Raw genomic sequence first — 21,729 nt, 5'->3', positions numbered from 1 at the left:
TGTGACGGGAGGATTTACCCTGACGATTTGCTGTAATTGAAGATTTTCATTTGTAAATATTAATGATTATGTTTACTGTCTGTACATGTTGTTTCTCTTAGTATATAACACTGTGGCTAGTCAATAACCTGTTCGCTTTATTTGAAATCCTATATTGGACCTATCAACAGCCCCTCTCTGCGTGATACCCACCAGTTGCCAGTACTTGCTGCTAGTGAGTTGCATTTAATTAGACCTGTGGGGCCTGTATGACATTTTGACCTGATGGTCCATTTAACCACTTTAACTAACTGGTTAATTAGTCCACCGTCGAGATTGTTAAAACTAATTAACTCGTTAACTAACTAACTAGTTGGCCAACTGACCGGCTTAATCCCTTCCAATTATCTACATCAACTCTGATTCCCATTCAGGACCTGTACCGTTCCCGTTGCTGCCGTCGCCATGCGGTAGAACTGCGCAAGCACCCACTGGCCGCAGCTCAAGGACCTGTGTCAGACACCCCCGTGGAGAGACTACCCGGTTCAGGCGCCATCCGGCATTTTCTGCGATGGTTCTGTACTCATCCAGTGTCCTCTCCTTATTTCTGCAGCGGGCGAGCATCCGGATATCTGCATACCGGGCCCCTCGCCCCACACGGCCATCAAAAAGGACGGATTCCACTATAAGTACACGACTGATGCCTGTTTTTATAGTTATTGTGTCTCGAATCCGTCGAAGCAGTTTAACGCAGTCCTCGTCGCCCCAGTTGTGCAAAATCCATCGCAGTAGATATACAGAGGATTCAGGTAATGGATCCTTGAAAAAATCCCCTCCAGTGATGGATGCAACTCGTTTTGCAAGCGGGTCATCCAGTGGGAACTTCTGTCGCAGGATTTCCGCCGTCGATGGAAGCTCAAATGCTGCCGCTGTTGCATCTGGGAACTTCTCCAGGTATGTACGGATAAAGTCGCCAGCGCCCGCACCGATATCGACAATGGTCTCGCTCTTGACATCCTTCCAGGGGTAATCAGCCAGGAGACCAGGGGCCTCTACGACGCTTCCAGTACCTGTCACCTTATGGAAACCGGCAGCCCTGCCAGTGTCTGCAAGGAACTGGTAGATGGGCTTGTCAGTGTTATAGAAGAGCTCGGTCGCCGTCTTGGGCTGATCACTCTTGAGTTGGCTGGGTAGATGGGACAGCAGATCATAATACTCGCGAGGGAAAAAGTCAACCCAGTTGATCCAGGTGGCCCAGTGATCTTTGCGAAGGAGGTTGGACAGCCGGTTGTTAGACAGTCTGCCAGTTTGGAGGTCCCGGTGGAAATAACCCATCTCATGGAGATAGTGGATTATCTGGGAAAGCCCTTGTTCATAGAGGCCTGCAGCGCTGGCGAGCTGGGAAATGCTACATGGCTGGAGCGTTTGGACATGGTCGGCCAAGTGATACTCTGAGGCACAGAGCAACACTTTGCTGTTGGTAAAAGCTGCACAGCAAATCAGTACAATGCAGTTATACCGCAAGAGGAAGAGGTTGTGAATCTGTACCAAACACCCCATCCACTAAAAGCATATGGGGAGGAGTCAAAATCAGGAGGAGCTTGTCTAGTGCCTGCACAACGTCAAGGAGCTTCTGATACACCGCAACGGATGTCCCTGGAGATGTCGGGGAGATATCATGAAATGACCTAAGCTCTTCTGAGAGAGGGCCTTCAAGCTGCTGTAGAGCATGCTCAATATTCCAGCTCAAGTGCTCAAGCTCATTTTCCATGTCTGATTGCGTAACTAGTTACTGGCGTTGCGCTGTACGAGGGGCGAGTCTGGGTGAATTGGATTTTGAATAGCTAATGGATATCCAGAGACGCCATGTGTTGAGCAACAACGAAAGATATACTGCGCCAGAGTATGCTGCAATGACTTCCCTCATCCTTTGTGGACCAAGCCGAACGGGCTTCGGTGGATATTTTAATATCTACGGTGCCTGGTTATACCCGCCGAGATGCCGGCTGCGGCGCCGCAACGGTTTAACTTACCGGTTAACTGACAAGGGCTAGAAAGAAAAAGGCGAGGAAGAGTGTGCGATAGCCCGGTTGACTATGTTGACTGCTATACTAGTCCTTAATATCAGTTTGCTCCATGGATGGTTGATAAAAACCAAGGGATAATAATTTGGAATCGCAGCAATCACCACTACTAGGGCCTTTATAACGAGTTGAATAGGAGATACCGAAAATGAAACAGCAGGTAGAGTATCTCCTTGACCACTTTCGCGAAGAGGTACAACGACATCCAGCGTCAATTGCGATTGAGGATGGAACGAAGTCTCTAGACGAGTCAGCCTGGCCAAAGGTCAGTTACGCCGAGCTTGACGCTCTATCTGATGCCTGGAGTAGACAGCTGTCAGTGGCAGGCGTGGGTCCGGGCTGTATAGTTCCTCTGATATCCACCAGGTCCATCGCTATGGTTGCAGCGGTACTGGCAATCCTTAAGCTGCGCGCTGCATATGTGCCCATCGATGCAGATTCTTGGGGTAAGGGCCGCATAAATGGAGTGCTTGCAAGAATTTCTCCGCAGATTGTTGTATCGACTGTGGGTTGCTTAGAGGGTGGCCACCCGTATCCAGTTCACTACTTTGAGGAGCCTGGTATACCCAACTTGGCTATGGGCAGTGACATCAGCACCCCGAGCCATTATCTCCGGTCATGTTATAGCGGAGACGACCTTGCATATATCATATTCACATCTGGAACGACAGGACAACCAAAAGGGGTGATGGTCGGCTTGGAATCCATATCTCGGTATGTGAATGAAGGCGGAGACCTGCCGTTCAACTTCAACACCAGGCACGGAACGCGGGTATTATTGATTTGTTCAATTGCCTTTGATGGTATGTTTCCCGAAAGGCCGTGTTGAGCGATAGTATCTCACCTGACAAAACTGTGTAAAGTGTGCGCAGGAGTTGTATTTAGCACGATATGCAATGGAGGAACCCTCATACTTGCCGACCCACCCACCCTTGAAGCTGCCGCTAAGACTTGTCACGTCTTGCCACTAACTCCAAGCATCCTGTCTTCGTTGGATCCAGATGCTGGGTTTGACAGAGTCGAGAAAATATTCCTTGGTGGCGAAGCTCCTGCGGAACCTTTGATCCAGGCCTGGTGCTCCCCCCAGCGGCGGGTGTATAACTCCTATGGTCCCACAGAGACGACATGCACCGTGTTAATGAGTGAGCTTGTGGCTGGATTACCGATAACAATTGGCTATCCCATACCATATAGCACTGTCAGCCTGCTGGATGCTGAGGGATTGGAATCTTCTGAAGGAGAGATTTGTATTTCTGGATCAGGGCTCGCCTTGGGTTATTTCCGTGACCCGGAGCGCACTGCATCCTCCTTCGTCAAACTGAATGGACAGAAATTGTACCGAACTGGCGATTATGGGAAACATACCAAGAATGGCATACAGTTCTGTGGGCGTAGGGATAGCATGGCTAAGAACCGGGGGTTTTTGATCAACCTTGAAAGCGACGTTGAGCCTGCGTTGCTATCGTTTGAGAAGGTAACCCGTGCAGCTGCTTGCATGGCCAATGGCAAGCTCATCGCATTTGTTACTCCAGTTGAAGCGAGAGACGGCCTCCGCGAATATCTCTCAGTCAACGTCCCGTCATTTATGGTGCCGGACATCGTATACTCGATGGACACGTTTCCTACCACTGGAAACGGGAAAATCAACCGGCAGAGTCTTGTGCAGATTCATGAAGCTTCCCAGGACGCAGATGATAGCTTTCTGGAAGTAGGACTTAGTGGGACTGAAGCAATCCGCAGAGCCATATCCTACGTTCTCCAGCAGCCAATGGATCAGGTCACCAATGCTTCATCCTTCCGGCACCTTGGAGGAAATTCCCTTGCAGCAGTCTTACGTGCTTCAATTATAAGGAAAGCGGGTTTTGCTATTAGTGTTGGTCAGATATTATTACTGGACATTGTTGAAAAAATGGCTGGAGCATTGAAAGAGGCTGAGAATGCCGCGAACTCCCCTCCAACGTCAGGACAGTTTGGACATTGCCTGGGAGAGACAATTTCCGGGGCCAACTTCCCTGGGAGTGAAGCCCTCGCATCTATGACTGATATTCAGACAAGAATGGTTCGGGCAAGCATAGCTACCCCTGAGCTTTCTTTTATAAAGGCATCGTTTACCCTTGAACATCCAGGTAGAGATGACTTCACAGCTACCTTGCGTGCCGCCTGGGAGTCCATACATAAACGTCATGGAATTCTGCGGACGCATTTTGTCTTGACGGAACCGGAGGTCCAGGTAATATACCGTGACGCGAAGATCGCTTGGACAGAACGCGCGATTGCAGAAACAGACTGGGACACTGCCTGTCGTCAGGAAGAGGATTTTGACTTCAGCCAATTTTCAAAATTTGATCCTGAGGAGCGGTGCTCCTTGTCCAAGATAACCATTGTGACAATACCAGGCATTCGGACTCGATTTATCTGGACTGTGCACCACAGCCTGATTGATGGGTGGTCTATGTCAACGTTGATAAAAGAAATGGCATTCTACCTGAACAATAAACCGTTACCACCAGCTCCTCCACAGTTTAAACATGTTGCCGTGGCTATAGATCAGTTGCGCCGCAAATATTCGAGCAAGGCAATATCATTTTGGAAAGCGTATACGAAGGGATACGTTCCCGTGCAAACACTTCGATTGCCGCCTCCATCTGATATCAACGATTATAAACAGGCAACTTTAACCCAGAATCTTACAATGAGCGTGTCTGCGTTGGAGAAGGCTGCCAGAGACCAATATTCTGTCACGCCCGCAACTCTTCTCTATGCAGCCTGGGGTATTCTTATATCAAGGTATACCGGAACTGATCGTACTATATTGGGCGCTGTTCTGTCTGGACGAAATTTGGAAATTCCCGGAGTGGAAAATGTCATCGGCCCCCTGATAAATACGTTACCCCTTAAAGTAGATGCCAATGAGTCCCAGACAGCATACGTTTTTGTGCGAGGAGTATTCAGAGCACTATGCGAGATTTTGCAGTATCAGTGGTCTCCCTTTACCGTGATCCAAGAAGGTAGCGGCTATAACCCTGCAAAGCTATTTGACACCATTTTTGCCTTGCAGTATGATTTTCCCCAAATGGAGGATATGTTCAGCCGAGACTCTCTACCTCGAGACGTGAGGTATACCGAAACGACTGAAATTCCCCTCACTGTTTTGCTAGACAGTGCTGATAGCAGGTTTATTGCTCGATTTATATACCGACGGTCATATTTCAGTGACACAACTATTATACAGATGTGCCGCCACTTTGACAACCTACTAACCGGCCTTGTTGACGCTTTACCGGCCGCAAATCTTAGCACGGTCACCCGTACGATGTTTAGCGCTCCAGAGTACCAGGCATTAACAGCAAAGGCATTGCCGCCAAATTATCTTTCTCTCGGGGAAAGCCTATCAGATGCAATTGAGAAAGCCATCGAGTGCTACCCAAACCTATGCGCTGTGGAAGGCTTATCACGCTCCTTATCATACCATGAATTCGGTAGGGTAACAGCAAATATTGCGGAACAGCTTAGAAAGTCTGTCAAATTAGGGGATGTGGTATGTGTGATCTGTGATGGCTCCATTACCTGGTTAATTGCAATGATTGCGGTTATCAGAGCCGGTGCCGTTTACTGTCCGATCGACCAGAAGCTTCCACAGGCAAGAATGGAGTACATGGTTGAAAACAGCAGTGCATCATTGATAATTCACTGTAACGCCAAACAAGACATGGTGATCAATGACACCCCTTGTTTCAATATCATCAAAGCCATGGCAGAGATCGCATATACAACAACGACTAAATGTAGGGAGAGTACTCCCACCGCTGATGATGTAGCATGCTTGATCTACACTTCAGGCAGCACTGGGTTTCCCAAAGGTGAAATATTCATGCACCGCCAGATTTCCTAACGTTTCTCAAGCCTGGATGCTAACCTGTCCCTAGGCATTCCCTTGAAACATAAGGGTATCCTGAATGTGATATCTCACGAGAAGGGGAGGCTATGTTCTACTCCTGGACAGCGAAACGCACAGATGCTATCACTCGGTTTCGATTGCTGTATAAAAGAAGTATTTGCTACTCTTTGCTTCGGAGCAACTCTAGTCCTTAAAGATCCGGCAAATCCGATAGCTCATCTTTCTCGAGTCGATGCTACCATGGCCACTGCCTCTTTGCTCACATCCTTAGAGCCAGGCGATTTTCCAAGCCTGGCAGTGATCATGGCTGCTGGCGAAGTTCTGTCCCAAAGCCTCGCTGATAAATGGGCTACAGGGAGGACACTGATAAACGGGTATGCTCCGGCGGAAAGTACACTTATTGCTACGGTGGCAACAATATCTCCCGGGGATAAAATATCAATTGGACGACCATTAACGGGGATGTCTTGTTACATCTTGGACTCCAAGCAGCGGCCGGCCCCGATTGGAGTGAGTGGAGAGATATGCTTAGCTGGAATTCAGATCACATCTGGATATCTCTCCAATGAGGGGGAAACAGCTAGGCGATTTCTTCGAGACCCATTTAACCCCGACCAGGCCATGTTTCGTACTGGTGACATTGGCCGCCTAGGAGATGATGGCAACATCAACTTTGTTGGCCGCGAGGATAACCAGATTAAACTACGAGGTTTCCGGATAGACCTTGGGGAAGTCCAAAATACCCTGTCCCAGGTGGCCACTGAGGCAAAAGATGTAGCTCTAGTGGTATCAAATGATACCCTAGTTGCCTTTGTCACCCCCGAAACACTTGACATTGACCAACTTGTAAAGGGGCTGGAATCGCAGTTGCCAGAGTACGCCATTCCAAGCCAAATTATAACCCTTGCTACGCTCCCAACCTCTGCAAACCACAAGGTGAACACATTGGCCCTCAAACAACTAATAAACCATACAGTCCCGACGGCGAGCCTGGTAGAGCTTGAGACACCTATTCAAAGGACCGTGGCTGCGATCTGGGCAGATGTCCTTGGGCATGAACTCGGCAAAATGCCTATTAGTCCAAATTCTCGATTCTTTGAACTTGGAGGCCACTCTTTGCTGCAAATCAGAGTAGCGCAGGCAATATCAAAGCAATGCAACATCCACCCTATGCCACTGAGACAGGTTATATATCATCAGAGCCTGCGGGAACTATCTTTGGCAGTCAAGGAGTTGATTGACTCTCGGGAAAAACAAGAGCGAGTAACACGTTTCCTGGAAACGTCTCCAATAGTACGGGAGAACCAGCTACCACTGTCGCCTCTTGAACAAGAATTATTTCTCAACCACCTAATCTCGGATGGTTCAACTGCTGGGAATATGATCTTTGCGTGTAAGATTCTGGGCCAGATAGACCCAGTATCATTAGCTAGAGCATTCCAGCAAACAGCTATGAACGAAGAAATATTCCAGGCTCGGTACCACATTGCTGACGGTTTCATGATGCGACACCTGGTCAAAAACGGGGGTAACATTGTCAGAGTCACTAATACGCATGACCCAATGTCTCTTATTCACAAAACTGCTCGAAAATCATTTGATTTGAGCACAGAGCCGCCATTAGAGGTTGTCATTATTCCATGCACCACTGTGCAGGCTATACTTTTGATAGTGATGTCGCATGTAGTAGGAGATGCTACAACAATGGCAACATATCTTGAGCAAGTCTCGGATAGATACAAGCAATTGCAGACCCCCAATGTTTCGGACATACATTTCAGAACGCCAAAGGAACTGACATACATCGATTGGGCTGGATGGGTTAAAATACCACAATTGAGTCTTCAGTCCCAAAATTTTTGGACCAAATACCTTTCCAGGTTGCCGGAACCACTAACATTTGGCAGGGCTCCTGCCGGAAGCCTAACGTATACCGGCTCCTTGAGGTCTTGGACTCTACCAGGTTCCATGCTTCAGAGCCTTACTCGTCTTGCTACAAGATCTTCCACCACAATGCATCAAATTGTGATTGCAGCTCTGTTCTTGGCCCTACAATGTGTAGATAGGCGCAATGATATCATTTTTGCGGCTCCTTTCACACATCGGATGGAGCCTGGGACGGAGACAATGGCAGGGCTGTTCCTTGACCGTCTTCCGATTCGTATCCAGTGTGGTCCAAACGAAGTCGAATCACTACTACACTTCCTCACGGCAGTCAAGCAAAGTAGCCAACGTGCGCTGGAACACGTTCTGCCTTACCGCGAAATCCGCAAACTCCTACCATACAAACCAAGCCTTTCAGATCCCCTGTTCAAAGTCATGGTAACGTACCACACTGCCTCCGATATGAAACCGGCATTTAGGCTTGAAGGGGCTGAGATTCAAAATATACCATGCCATAATACAGGAGGCTCCAAGTTTCCTCTCTCTATAGAGCTCACTGAGATTGAAGACTCCGAGGTTCGTGTTGATATAGAATATGACCTTGGTTGTATCGCGGAAAACACTGCGGAACGGATACAGTACGCAATCGGATATACCCTGCAGCTTATGGTCCTGGATACAGCTCCAAACCGTATAAAACACCTGGTGATATCGTCTTTTGGAGATTTCGATAGATACAAAACTTCAGACAGTACAGACGGTAGGGAAGAGGAGAAAAGGGGAAGGAGGGATAACGAAACAACACTGCAACATCAGAATACCAACGGCTTGGAACGACTGGCGATTGGTATCAGGGACGCAATGTGCCAATGTCTAGGCCTAGATAATAAGGCCGTGCTTCTCCACCAGTCATTCTGGGAGCTAGGAGCTCAGAGTATAGACGCAATACAGCTACAGCATATATGTAGCAAGCATGGTTTTGGAATCAGGCTTCGGGATATATTTGAATCCAATAATATAATGGAGCTAGCAATCTGTACTTATGGTAGCATTTAGATGGTTAGTCTAAATATCATTGTTCCTTCTCCAGAGCCTATCTCTCTAATATACCAAACACAAAGTCACAGTGGTAAACTGGCGATTATTGCAGTACCCCCCCCCCCCCCCCCCCCGGGCCGCTGGTATTGAAGATCCGCTTAGAGGTCTATCGGAGAGGATATTCAAATCGGCGACCGAAATTTGCATCCCCGACACCGAAGTAATAAGGCGCGGATTGGATCGAGACTGTTGCAATTGGACTTGGTTGATAACATATATAACATATAAGTGCTGGGGAAACCAAACCAAGAATCATCCCGGGAAAATAAAGCAACAGGAATTTTCTGGCAGAGATCCATTTCAGTTAACCCAATATGGCAATCAGCGCCGAATCTTTGATCTTGACACCAGCTGAGGTGAAAACACATGTTAATGATATCCAAGGTGCAGTTGTGCATGGGAAAGGAACGACGAAGATATCAAACGGTAATAACGATAGACCCGAACCCACGGGAGAAAGCTTTTCCACACCGTACGATGTCCTTACAGCTGCCCTCCCGTTACCTGCTCCAACATCTTCAACTGGGTATTGGTGGCGAAAGACAGGTCCCCTGATGAGCAGCCTTCTAGAAAAGGCGAATTACCCCCTTTATAAGCATTACAAATACCTTCTTCTCTACCATACCCATATCCTCCCATTGCTGGGGCCCCGACCAATTGAAAATTCGGCGCAATCGTCAGACAATGAAGCATGGAAATCTTTCCTGACTGATGACTATTCCCCCTTGGAGCCAAGTTGGAACGTGAGTGGCAGTTCTGATTTTCGGAGTACGATAAGGCTTGGGATTGAGCCAATTGGTTTTGATGCTGGAACAGCTGTAGACCCATTCAACCAGGCATCAGTTGCACGGTTCTTTCAGTCTCATAATGCAGCAGAGGTTGGGGTAACGGGCGGCTTGTTTGAACACTTCCGAAACGAACTCTTCGTCGGTCCTGAATCATATACAGCCATAAGGGAAACTCTGCCTAAGGGTGAGCACGTAACGCAAAGTTTTCTGGCATTTGACCTGGACGCAGACCGTATAACTACCAAGGCGTACTTTTTCCCTATTCTCAAGGCACTGGTTACACGCCAAAGCACAATAAAGGTGCTCTCTGGATCCATTATGGCTCTTGCAAAGAGGTCCCATGTGTGGGGCGCGCAGACAATCGCGGCGGTATCGATTTTGGAGGCTTGGATTGCCAGCTATGATGGAGCAAAAGCAGAAATGATCAGTGTGGATTGCGTGGATGATGTCGAATCCCGTATCAAAATATACGTCCGAATTCCCCACACTTCATTGCGAATAGTAAAGGAGGCCTATTGTTTGGGTGGGCGTTTGATGGATGACAACACGGCTGAGAGCCTGGCTCTTCTGGATACTACCTGGAGGACAATGTTCAGAGCGACTGATGAGGACACAGAACTGCCTCATAACAGCCATAGGACAGCGGGGACAATCTTCAATTTTGAAATACGCCCAGGAAAATGGTTCCCAGAGCCGAAGGTGTACCTTCCAATCCGTCATTATTGTGACAATGACTTGCAAATAGCAGGTAGACTACAGGAGCTCTTTGGGAAGCTTGGCTGGTATCAGATGGAGAGAGATTATCGAAGAGATTTCGAAGATTTGTTGTAAGTTCCTGGGAAATGCCTATTATCCTTCCGAAATTGATGTTAGCGTGGTCTGAAGGATGGAGAATGCTGACTTGGGCGTAGTTCACACCACCCACTTTCCGCGTCAACGGGAACACATACGTACCTTTCATTTTCATACAAGAAGAAGAAAGGAGTTTACATGACCATGTATTATAGCCCGCGAGTGTACAGCACACGGGAGGAAACGATGGACCATATTTAATGCACTCGAAGGTGGTGCTGGCTCCATTAAAGGGAGGTGTCGTGGCTTTGTTCTTCCTCAGTGGTACAATGGGTTTATTTATTCCTCGTGTGAAAGAGAGACCTGCAATTCAAATAAATATTGTTATTACTACTATCATCGACTGTTATATTCTCCTCTCGGTGCAGAACAAGCCTAAGGAAGGGACACATCTGATCGTACCCTCACATCTTAGTATGAATTAGGATCAGTGGGGTCAACATTCCAAAATCCCTAAAAATATATGTTAGGAAAGTAGTAGTATAGTTCAAGGACTATATCACTTACCCAGTCAAAAGTCAAAGATGGATCCTGCATATCTAGACTTCCCATGCCAAATGACGAAGATAATGACAGCCCTTGTGTTGTTGGGTCCTCTGATACACGTCGAGATTCTTGGAGCGACTGGGATAAATCCACAGACTCTTGATATATGTAGTAGGTATCATTTAACGGAGTCGAAGGTAAAATACTAGGAGTGTTCTTGGCTAAACAATTGGAGATAATTCGGTTAATAACGTTCCATGTAGAACTGTGCTCCGACCCCCTTGCATCCGTTGTCTTCTTCAGGACAGCTAGTGCACGGGACCGGAGTGAATGATGGGTCGTGGTCTGGAATTCTGGAGTTCCAAGCTCGGATACAATGTGCATAATTGCCTGGAAGCAGGCATGTCCCCCGATATGCCACTGAAATTTCTCTGCGTCCTTGTCATCGGGCATCATATTCATGCTCTCAACCAAGCTAATGGACTTTGTAAGAACACTATACTGCTAGTTAGTATCACATCCAATACGTGATCCAGAACCGGTATAACTAACGTCTCTCGAATTTCCGGATCCACAACGGCCTCCCGATACTGTTTTGGAGTCCGTAACCAAAATATAGACCAGCAACGCCATTCAATAACAGCAGCGAGACCAAGAGCTAGGCGTTGGTTTGCAACATTTGGGTCACAATACTGCAGGTACTGTGTTTGTAAGTGGGCAGTCATTTCATCCACCATATTTCGGATTTCAATGAATAGTGACTGAAGTTCTGTGATAGGATATATATCGTTGTTCCCATTAATACCTAGAGACTTAAGCCGTCGTTCTAACCGATACGTGCTGCGAATAATTCTCCTAAAGCAGTGGATTCCATTCAAGCGAATTAAGTGGCCGGTCATATCTGTGAATCCAGGTGGTGAGTATGTCCCTGCCACCAAGGGTTCGCCTTCGACAAGGTCATCGTCATTAATATTCCGTGGTAAAAGAGTTGTGTAGTCCTCATCGGCTATAGTAGGTTCTTGGCCTCTACCTTCTGCCGAACGAAAGTCTAGATAGCATATCTGATGCCATAGCCTGCGGCGAATCTCGACCTGCACGACGTCCATATTATTTGAGGGAAATAACGAAGGTTCTCTATGAAGACCCTGTGAAAGTGCTATCCGCATCGCAAGGCCTAATAGTGTCCACGTCCTCGACATGTCATCCTCCCGAGACTGGCAAGTCTATGTTACATGGTAAGGCGGAAGCTATACTATAGAAGAGAGTGATATTAGACTTACTAATAGAAGTACAAAGGCCTGTAGAACTTCAATTCTAGGAGTCGTCAGGAAATCTTCTCTTCCAAGGCCGTATTCCACACCTCGCTGAAACCTAGCAAGGAGCGGTCCCTTTTCAGTAGCAAAGCGTGATTGAACAGCCTCAGAAGATAAACTATTGATAGCGGAGTAGAATATTGCCAGAGCAAGGGGTTCAAATGTGTGTATCGCAGGGTATGGAGTTTGTGTAGTACCATTGTCCGTTGAAGTTTGGGAATTGGGCCCATAAATCTCCATGGTGTACTGAAGAAATCTTTTTCGAAGGGAAGGTTTATGAACTAGCCTCGTCATCGGATCCACATTAGAATAAAATATATCTAGCAGTGTGAAGCATTCCTCAGCTGTCTTGGGTGCCCACGGTGCTAGACTATCCGAGGGAACCTCAGTAGAAAATGGAAAGGGTTCAATCATTTGTTCCAACGGCGAAGGGCTTTCTGTTGAAGTACCCTGGACATGGTCCCCAAGAAGCATTTTTACATCATGGATCTATAATCTTTAGAATGTCACAATATCGACTCTGCGAAGCGTAGTAAGTGATATTGGGTGTTGTACCTCATCTGCCAGGAGAGCATAATGGAGAGATGACACCCAACGAGATTGGCCTCCTTCTGCCTCCAAGAGTAGCGCGCCGTCATAGCCATCAACTGAGAGGGTTTCGCACTTTAGATTCCCAGCTTTGGTATCGGTTGTCGCGGAGCTTTGCCCTGCATTGGTGGGTGTCGGAGGGCCGCGAACTTGATGCGGGTCAGGAGAGTGAGTGGCGTTGCTGCCACCAGTTATTACTCGTTCAAGCAGTCTCTCCAGTCTTTCAAGACGATTCCGAATCTCATCCTGACCAGCACGGAGGTTGGGCCGTGGTGTCCGGTTGGCTAACCGTCTGGAGGTCGCAGATGCGGCGGCGGGCAGATTCGACTGAGAGTTAACGTATGAACAGGCTCGATTGCCTCTTAGACACGGTGAGCACGTAGGTTGACCATGGTCACATTTGACCTTCCGACGACGACAAGTCAGGCACGCCGCGATGGCGCGCTGCCGACTCTTTTGTATGCCCCCTGGTTGGCCAGTGCTGACCGATGGCAGAGCCCTTGGAGACGGGGCATCCATAAACGCGTGAAAACGCTAACAGTCAGCGGTGCTCTGCTAGTTACTAGAGATGGTGTACGTATCCAGCCAACAACTAATTGTATAAGCGGAGAGCGCCTTATATGGCGGCGGATCCTGTTAGTGTTTGGGCTTGTGATGCCAGCCGGCGGAGTCGCATACTCGCAACTTCGCAGCTTAACTCGATAAGTTAACCAATGGTTAACTAACTTTGTTAACTAACTAACTGGGTTTAGCTTCCGAAGCTAGTAGATATTTGATATGGGTCACGTGACATAATAGGTACGCATTTACACCTCATAGCAAGTCATAACAAGTGGGAGAATTGGGTTCCCGGTGAGGTTGAGTACTAAGGAGAAGATGAGAATATTTATTGATTGATAATTCAGTATGAAAAGCTGTTAAATTCCGACGAGATTGGAGTATATGCTGCAACAAGACGTATATACCAAGGCAATTGGGGCAATTGGGAACAACGTTTTACTTCATGGGAGAAAATAACCAGTGGTTAACAGACACAGAGCGCAGGAAAAGGAAAAGTGATGTGGACAACAAGTAACTGCTAACTTGATAGTGAAAATCAACATAACCTCGTCAAAAATATAAGATAATTAGGACTTGAACTGCCTTGAAGCTGTTGAAAGTGGACCTGCCATCGTTTCTGGTATTTAATCTGACCACGGGTGCTCTGGGAGAATGAGCATGTCGATAGGAGCTAATCATACAGCCACGGTAATCATAAGAGCTTCTACCTCTTCCTTTTTGCGTTTGATACATTGGTTCATATAATCCTGGTCCACGATAGACAATTTTCGCTGGGTATTCCGGGTTATCGTATCAGGTATCTCCAGCTTTGAACCATCACGTTGCACAAAACTTGCATGATTGGGCTCACTGGGCTCTGAGGAGTCATTAACGAGGTTGTGCAGTGCATCTAGTGTTTGTTTGCCCTTTGAAAGAATCATTTTAAGGAGGACATTCTGGATTGCCTTTCCCTCTTCCTTGCTAACTTTGTAATCGCCGAGACAGCATGCAAGGATGTGAGACTCTCCAGGAGGCAGCATGCTACTATTGTTTATTGCGAGTAACTCGAACAGCTTGAAGATAAGCTCTATCGCCGAGAAAGTGAGTAAGATCAGGGGAAATGATTTGTCACATGTGCCGCAGGCAATGAAACGCTCACAGGTGTCTAATGTCGACGTCACTGATTTCATAGCTAAGTCAAATCGATCGGAAATATCGCGGTTTGCCAGCTTGTGAAGTACCGCTATGTTTGTTGCTTGGGCCTGGACGCATGTACATGTATCCCTTGGTGGCCTGTAGGCTGAAGGATGGTGTGATTGAATCTCAGGTGTTGTGGGGGAGTTGGGCTCTGTGCCGTTGTCTGTAAAGGACTCTGCTTTGCCAGACGATATAGGCGTTGCAAGGCCTTCTAGACCTTCAGATCTTCTTCCCCCGGATGTATCTATAATCGACCTTAGGTCCACAGTCCACCCGTCTAAATCATGCAAGGATGATAGGCCTTCATCGTGCATGCCCGTAGACTTTAACTCTGGGTTGGTGTTTGTTACCAGTGGGGAGAGTGGTCCTTTAGACATGGACTCCTATCAAAATGGAATATTAGCGACCTTGAGACGGAATCCGGTAGCAATAGCAAGTTGACACTGTAAATCCAGTCCACTCACCACGTCCCAATGTTCGGATGCTATATACGAGGCGGGTAAAACTGTCAGAGGGTCGGGTATGCCAAAGGTGATATCTTCAAATCCATGATTCGGGTTGCTGGGCTCCTGGTTAAGAGTGGAATACAGTTCTATTTGCTGCTGCCGATGGGCTCTTTCACTGGTTTTGCGATTTTTGCACCCCTTGGGTTTACCTGCTCTATTTTGATATCCGTAGCGACAGGAGAGACCTTTAGAGGCGCAGCGGAAGCATGGAGACCCCCCAGAGCATTTGACTTTACATTGATGACATGAATCACAGGCAGATCGCAATTTTTGCTTCTGCTCCGTTTCTCGTCGTGGCTGTAGTGGTACAGACTGTTCCCAAGAAAGCATTTCGCCCGCCATCTTTGTGCAATATGTATGCAGCGTTTTAATGTGCAAGCAAGGAGAAATTCAGTGGCACAAGAGCAATGGTGGGGTGAGTTGTACTCTTATGAAAACAGAGTCTATTAGAGGGCTTGAAATCCAAGACCCCTTGGAGATGGGACTGGAAAGGATTTGAATGAACAAATGGGGTGCCATGCGATTCCCATGGATGCACCTAGCTTCTGTGTATGCCCATGGAGGAAATAATACGAGAACGCAGCGAGATTCTGATACGAAGGCAAGCTGCGGTCTCGTGGAATGACAGGGATTTGATAGGCGTCAGACAAAATGGAGAATTAAGTGTGGAGCCACTACCATGGTCACCAGAGATAATGCCATGCTATTGCAGATGAAGGCTGGCAATCAACGTAGCTGACAGTTTCGATTTATGCTAGAGCATAAACCGCATACACACCCACAGCCAGGAATGGGCAAATAAGACGACAAGAGCCTCAGTACTAGTGCATGGAGGAAACGAAGCCTCGACGCGTAGTTGGGCTATCGCCTATCATTGTTCTCATCCTACAGGATGATAATAATCCTTACCCCAGCATAAAGAAAACGCCGAAGTCATAAAATGTCATAAATATGCAGTATAGGTCCGTTTGTAATGGGCTTTAGAGGTATATTTAGGCCTTTTCAAGCTTTGTCTTGCTTTGGTTACCTTGCGATAAATCGTTGCAAGTATGGAGCGGTTTTCCATATATCTCAGTCATCCTATTATTCTCCATCATGCTCAATTAGATTTTATTGATTGGTTCTCCATGGTCTGTTGCCTGAATTTCGGCATGCAGGATCACAACCTTTGAATCCTATAAGCGTTTCAGCCTTCCTGCAACTTGGAGATGAACATCAATAGTGTGAGGGGAAAACACAATTGGCATATAGAACAAGATGGTATTGAGAAAAGCTGAGAAAGTGAACAGCAAACAGGCGAGAGGCTAACGCAGCCCAGGAATCCAGGGTCGCAGACAGGAAGCGAGAGGGAGCCGGCAAGGAGAAATCCAGCGAGCAGGTAAGAGGCGAGCAACAACCAAATATAGGAGTTTTGAGAACTTGCAGGGCCCGAAACGGGCAGTAATTCATTTATTAAACACTTTTCAGCTCGCGGGGAAGCGAGGGACTCAGCAGGAGCCGAGGAAGGACGTCAGAAAAAGGTGTCCAACGGGGAAAAATAAAATTAAAGCCCAAGATAAAAATAACGAGCTTGGGACCCACTATTGCTCGGCCGAGCCCCATGGGACGCCAAGGCCCGAGGAGCGGACCCACTCAATCTACCTCGGCCGAGCGCCAAGACCTGCCACGGTGGATCCCCCGGCGACTTTATGTCGGGGTCAGGTGATCACCCGCGAGCACCGACCTCTGTCCACTGCGCCATGGCCATCCGCGAGCCCCTTATAAGCCCACGCTCGGACAAACACGTTCGCATGCGGACCGAATAAGTCCCTCCAGCTCGTCAGATCATAACGGAATCAGTCAGTATGAGCTGGCAAGGCCGAGTATTGGGAGACCAACCCGAAGCCGAGATGTCATGGCGACCTCCCTGCCTTAAAACGATACCCTTTGCCATGGCTGGTTTCTGGGGAAGCTGTACTTCGCAGCCTCCTTGAATCCCAACGTCTATCTTCCAACCCAGATCGATACTGTCCAGGATGCCGGCTTCTCTATCGGATGACCCTCTATCTAAAGAGGAGGCTGAGGCTACTCCTGCCAATGTAAACCGTCTTGACCGTATCCCTCCAGATGGTGGTGCAAAAGCATGGGCATGTGTTGCTGGATCCTTTCTCTTGCAATTCTGTTCCTTTGGCTATGTGAATGCGTAAGTATCCCCAGAACACCTGTATATGGGTCTCTGAAGGGCGTCATCGCTTACTATTGTAGTTGTGGCGTTTTTCAGCTGTACTACCAGCAAACTATGTTCAAGGAACAAAGCTCATCAGCTTTAGCCTGGATTACAACCCTCCAGATATTTTTGCTCTTTTTGTTCGGCCCGGCAGTTGGGAAGTTGATTGACGTGTATGGATGTCGGAAGACGCTTCCCCCTTTCAGTATCATGGCAGTCTTCGCCGTCTGCATGCTTAGCCTCTGCAAGGAATACTGGCAAGTCATGCTGGCCCAAGGCGTTGCTTTTGGATTTGCTGCTGCTGGATTATCTCTCCCCGCGATGGCCACAGCTACACAGTGGTTCTCAACTAAAAAGGGCCTTGCCGTTGGAATTGTCTCCGCTGGCAGCAGCCTTGGGGGAATCATCTACCCATGTATGCTTCCTCGGCTAATTAAAGAGGTTGGCTTTGCCTCAGCCGTTCGCTGGACTGCCCTTATGCAAGGGATACTCCTGATTGTTGCCAATGTTCTCTGCTCTTCACCCTTTCCTCCTCTAGGCAAAGAACCTGCAGCCGAGAAGGATAAAATTGCCTCTTCTAGCAGCGGACTACAGGGTTTCAAAAGCTGGCCATGGGCATTTTTCATACTGGGATGTTTTTTCACCATGTGGGGTCTCTTTGCCCCTCTCAACTACCTCCCTGAGATGGCAGCATTACACGGGTTTGGTGACTTCGCTCAATATACCCTAGCAATTGCCAATGCAGGATCACTTATCGGTCGAATTGTCCCTGGATGGGCAAGTGACATAATCGGACAGTTCAATGCCATGTGTCTTGTTACCACTCTTTCCGGTGTTTTGGTTTTAGCCTTTTGGCTTCCTCTAGAGTTTCATACCTCCTTACCTGGTGTCATTATTTTCGCGTTGCTGTTTGGGTTTGTCAGTGGGGGATTCGTCAGCCTAGGACCTCCCTGTGTTGTTTCGCTTGCAGACGATCGAGTCGATGAAATTGGTGTAAAGCTTGGAGGTTTTTGTCTCGCAATTGCTTTAGGGGCGTTAACTGGGCTTCCTATCGAAGGTGCCATAAAGGATAGAGAAGGGGACAAGTTCATAGGCTTGATGTGCTTTGCGGGTGCAACCATGCTCCTTGGTGGATTTTGCACTGGAATTGCTCGGATAATAAAGGGAGGATCACGGTTGATGGAAAAGGTTTAACCTAGTCTCTCTTATGGGGTTTTTCAATGCCCTCTGCTGACACTGTACCGCTAGTCGGTTTCAGTCAACCCACATTTTTTAATGGTTAACAGAACCCCATCTCTAATCCCTACCTTTTCCGGCCTGTTTTTCTTTCACTTATGATTACAACTATGTAGTGACGTATAACTTCCTAATTTATATTTCGACTAGGCTTTCTGAGACTGTATTGCTGTTAACTAGCTGAATTTATTGAATTCATAAATGGTAGATGTATTTGCAGATATTTCATCATCGGATGATTATAACAACCGAATATTTACTAATATTATTTATTCACGAAATATTTCTGTCAGCCTTATCACCTATTCTGTAGACAAATCATTATAATCTGGTAAGGCCGAGTAAATATATCACAGTTACCAGGCTGCTATTCTTGCGTTCTATGGACGGCCCTTTCAGGTAAACTAGAATACCGCGCCGTTGACGCCGACGTATATACCCCGAAGACTGCCTCATTTAATCGCCGACGAGCACAGCTGGTACAAATACATGTAAGAAATCTTGATACTTATGAGTATAGAATGTTTTGGTAATAACTGAGAGTCCAACGAAGTGGACAAGTCATGGAGAGCATACACCCTTATCTTACCATAGACCTTTTACCTCCGGGTATTTGGGTTATAACATTGCTACTCCTAAGTATCAGCATCGTGCTGCTGTCTCCAAATGAAATAGCAGATGTTCTGGTTAATGTAAGTCCACTAAGCAGTCACTGATATGAATAACAAGTCCAGTACTCATATAAAACAGACTTTTTTAACCTCTACTCATCGTATCTATGATGCAACCGGTAAAAGGGTAATGACTGGGCCTCGATATAAGTTTCCCAATGGCCAGATGGTGGACAAGTTTTTGGATGTCAAAAACAAAAGCTGGGAATGGGAGAAGAAATATGGAAAGACTTACCGCATCTGGGCGGCAACAATACCTGAGGTGTATGGATATCCTCCCATTTGAACATAAGATATGGTACAATTGTTAGAAGGGAAGAAGGCTAACATTCTCCCCGGTTGTTGGAAAAGCGTGATAACCGATCCAGCAGATGTTGAGGTTCTATATCGTCAATCTACCGACCACCTGAAAGCATCTCAGGCAAATGCAGGCTGGCTCCTCACACAGCTCCTCGGTTCCGGTCTTGGGCTTATCAATGGAGGCCGATGGACTGGCTTACGAAAGGCACTCGACCCAACTTTCTCACACCAAGCATCCATGAACCTTCTACGAGAGAGCCTCAATGTTGGTGCGGCAGAGTATGTGGCCGATATTCATAAATTTGCGTTTCCAGGCAAACAGGGCATAGATGGAGATGAATTTATAATCAATGCCACGGAATCTCTCCAGCGATACCCGTTCTTCGAGGTGGCTTCAATATTCTATGGTAAGATGAGCAAGGATGAGCAAGAACGGCTCTGGGAGCTCGGCCGTCGTTATTCAGAGGTGTTTGCGTCAGTTGTGATGGGTGGCATCCATCGATTGAAACTGACAAAGTACCTCAACACAGCCACCTGGAAAAAAACGCGGCAGTACCAGGAGGCCTGGCACCAGTTTAATAATGACATGTACAAGTCCCGAGAAATCAAGGATCCTAGCTGTGCAATAGTAACTCTCATGGATGCGGCGAATAAGGGAGAGTTGACTCAGGCTGAGGCAAGTTGTTTCCGTTAATAGCATGACAAAAAGCCATAATATACACCACCTTTCAGTGCGACTAACTTTTTGTTTTGCAACAGGTATATGACACCATTGCAGAGTCGACATTTGCCAACCTTGATATTGTCACCCACGTCATTTCCTCATGTATCATCCTCCTGGCGGACGCTGCCAATGTCCAGACAGAACTTTTTGCCGAGATAGAAAAAAATAAGGGGGACAGTGAGGCGTATATACCGCGAAAGGACACCCTCCTGCATTATTGCTTGATGGAATCACTGCGTCTCCGGCCAGTGTTAAGTGAGTCTGACTCTGAAGCAAGTTTGATGTAAACAGAAACTAACTTTATGGTTATAGCCTTCACGTTCCCTGAGAACCCTCCTAGAGAGAAGACCTTGGGCGGTTTCGTTATCCCCAAGCACACTACCATTATTGTTGACGCCTTCGCAATCAATATACGCAACCCATTTTGGGCCCCTGATAATCGCTCATACCGCCCTAGCAGGTTTGCAACTATAAAGCAAAGCCAGGTGAGACAGCCTAGTCTGTGGATTGTATAAGGTGTATCATCTCAGTTTTGACATATAACCTTTCTAGCTTCGCTATAACCTAGCAACATATGGGTATGGTCCGAGGAAGTGCCTTGGGCAGCATATCGCCGATAAGATCATCAAATCTGTTGTATACCACCTGTTCGGCAGGTACAAAGTCTCGCTAGAACCAATGCAGGCGCTCGACGGAGAATTCAAAGTTGATAAGACAAGCTGGGTAGGGCTGTATGATGTCAATCTAAAGTTGAAACCGAGGGTAAGGGGCGTGGTATAGAGTGATTTGGCAAAATATTGCTTCCATGCTTCATCGATAAACTAGCCGAGTTATAGTGATACAAGGATGGAAACTATAGAAGTTGCGGTTGAAATTTGCCAATATGCCCGTTCCGCAGGGCCATTTTTGCCAGGGGATTTAAACTGTAGGTTTAGATAAATTGCCGGTACAGATTTCAAGTAGGATCATGGCCGGACCTGAAGGGCACATGATAGGCGGTATACTAAAAAAAATATACACCGAGCTTCTCTTCGGTGAATATATATCGACATTGAGATTAGGCCGAGCCGGATGATGGAGGGAATATCTGCCGATGGGGAATTATATATATCACCTGGGTTTGGTCTCGGTATAACCATAACGAATGGATAGAAAACAAGACAACACTATAGCAGAAACCATGGCACAAATGGACGATAATTGCATCAAAGAAGCACTGCTAAGCCGGCTTTCATCATCGAGTGCCGTGGTTGTGCAGGCAGATCCGGGTTGGAAGAACGCACTGAAAAGGTGGACGGGGTATCGAGGGCAGACCCCAGCAGCAGTTGTCCATCCTGTGAATGACAATGACGTTATAGAGACTGTTAGTTTCAAAAAAA

The 21,729-nt window shown here is 47.2% G+C and overlaps 7 protein-coding genes across 7 annotated transcripts; 4 read left to right on the top strand and 3 right to left on the bottom strand.

The window, feature by feature from the left end:
* Nucleotides 1–387: 387 nt before the first annotated feature.
* Nucleotides 388–1,750, bottom strand: TRV_04721 (uncharacterized protein; the record flags this gene model as incomplete). Its single annotated transcript, XM_003021127.1, has 2 exons — nucleotides 388–1,466; nucleotides 1,528–1,750. 2 exons carry the CDS (start codon nucleotides 1,748–1,750, stop codon nucleotides 388–390), a joined length of 1,302 nt encoding a protein of 433 aa, XP_003021173.1.
* A 461-nt stretch (nucleotides 1,751–2,211) lies between these two features.
* TRV_04720 (nonribosomal peptide synthase GliP) lies at nucleotides 2,212–8,901 on the top strand (the record flags this gene model as incomplete). Its single annotated transcript, XM_003021126.1, has 3 exons — nucleotides 2,212–2,866; nucleotides 2,936–5,848; nucleotides 5,990–8,901. 3 exons carry the CDS (start codon nucleotides 2,212–2,214, stop codon nucleotides 8,899–8,901), a joined length of 6,480 nt encoding a protein of 2,159 aa, XP_003021172.1.
* A 356-nt stretch (nucleotides 8,902–9,257) lies between these two features.
* On the top strand, nucleotides 9,258–10,562 carry TRV_04719 (uncharacterized protein; the record flags this gene model as incomplete). Its single annotated transcript, XM_003021125.1, has 1 exon — nucleotides 9,258–10,562. One exon carries the CDS (start codon nucleotides 9,258–9,260, stop codon nucleotides 10,560–10,562), a length of 1,305 nt encoding a protein of 434 aa, XP_003021171.1.
* A 474-nt stretch (nucleotides 10,563–11,036) lies between these two features.
* Nucleotides 11,037–12,856, bottom strand: TRV_04718 (C6 transcription factor, putative; the record flags this gene model as incomplete). The annotated part of the gene is made up of 3 exons (XM_003021124.1): nucleotides 11,037–11,565; nucleotides 11,622–12,160; nucleotides 12,350–12,856. 3 exons carry the CDS (start codon nucleotides 12,854–12,856, stop codon nucleotides 11,037–11,039), a joined length of 1,575 nt encoding a protein of 524 aa, XP_003021170.1.
* A 1,349-nt stretch (nucleotides 12,857–14,205) lies between these two features.
* TRV_04717 (C6 transcription factor GliZ-like, putative) lies at nucleotides 14,206–15,084 on the bottom strand (the record flags this gene model as incomplete). Its single annotated transcript, XM_003021123.1, has 1 exon — nucleotides 14,206–15,084. The coding sequence occupies one exon, from the start codon at nucleotides 15,082–15,084 to the stop codon at nucleotides 14,206–14,208; it is 879 nt and encodes a 292-aa protein (XP_003021169.1).
* A 2,144-nt stretch (nucleotides 15,085–17,228) lies between these two features.
* TRV_04716 (uncharacterized protein) lies at nucleotides 17,229–18,613 on the top strand (the record flags this gene model as incomplete). Its single annotated transcript, XM_003021122.1, has 2 exons — nucleotides 17,229–17,395; nucleotides 17,458–18,613. The coding sequence occupies 2 exons, from the start codon at nucleotides 17,229–17,231 to the stop codon at nucleotides 18,611–18,613; spliced, it is 1,323 nt and encodes a 440-aa protein (XP_003021168.1).
* An 843-nt stretch (nucleotides 18,614–19,456) lies between these two features.
* Nucleotides 19,457–20,835, top strand: TRV_04715 (uncharacterized protein; the record flags this gene model as incomplete). Its single annotated transcript, XM_003021121.1, has 4 exons — nucleotides 19,457–19,588; nucleotides 19,646–20,302; nucleotides 20,386–20,605; nucleotides 20,663–20,835. Coding segments are annotated over 4 exons (1,182 nt in total), but the record flags the coding sequence as incomplete, so codon positions are not given.
* Between the last annotated feature and the right edge of the window lie 894 nt (nucleotides 20,836–21,729).

Source organism: Trichophyton verrucosum, assembly GCF_000151505.1.
Source record: "Trichophyton verrucosum HKI 0517 chromosome Unknown contig00362_1.f1.exp, whole genome shotgun sequence".
Taxonomy (NCBI): Eukaryota; Fungi; Ascomycota; class Eurotiomycetes; order Onygenales; family Arthrodermataceae; genus Trichophyton; species Trichophyton verrucosum.
The sequence above is the reverse complement of the archived record's forward strand: the minus strand, read 5'-3'. Positions and strand labels throughout refer to the sequence as shown.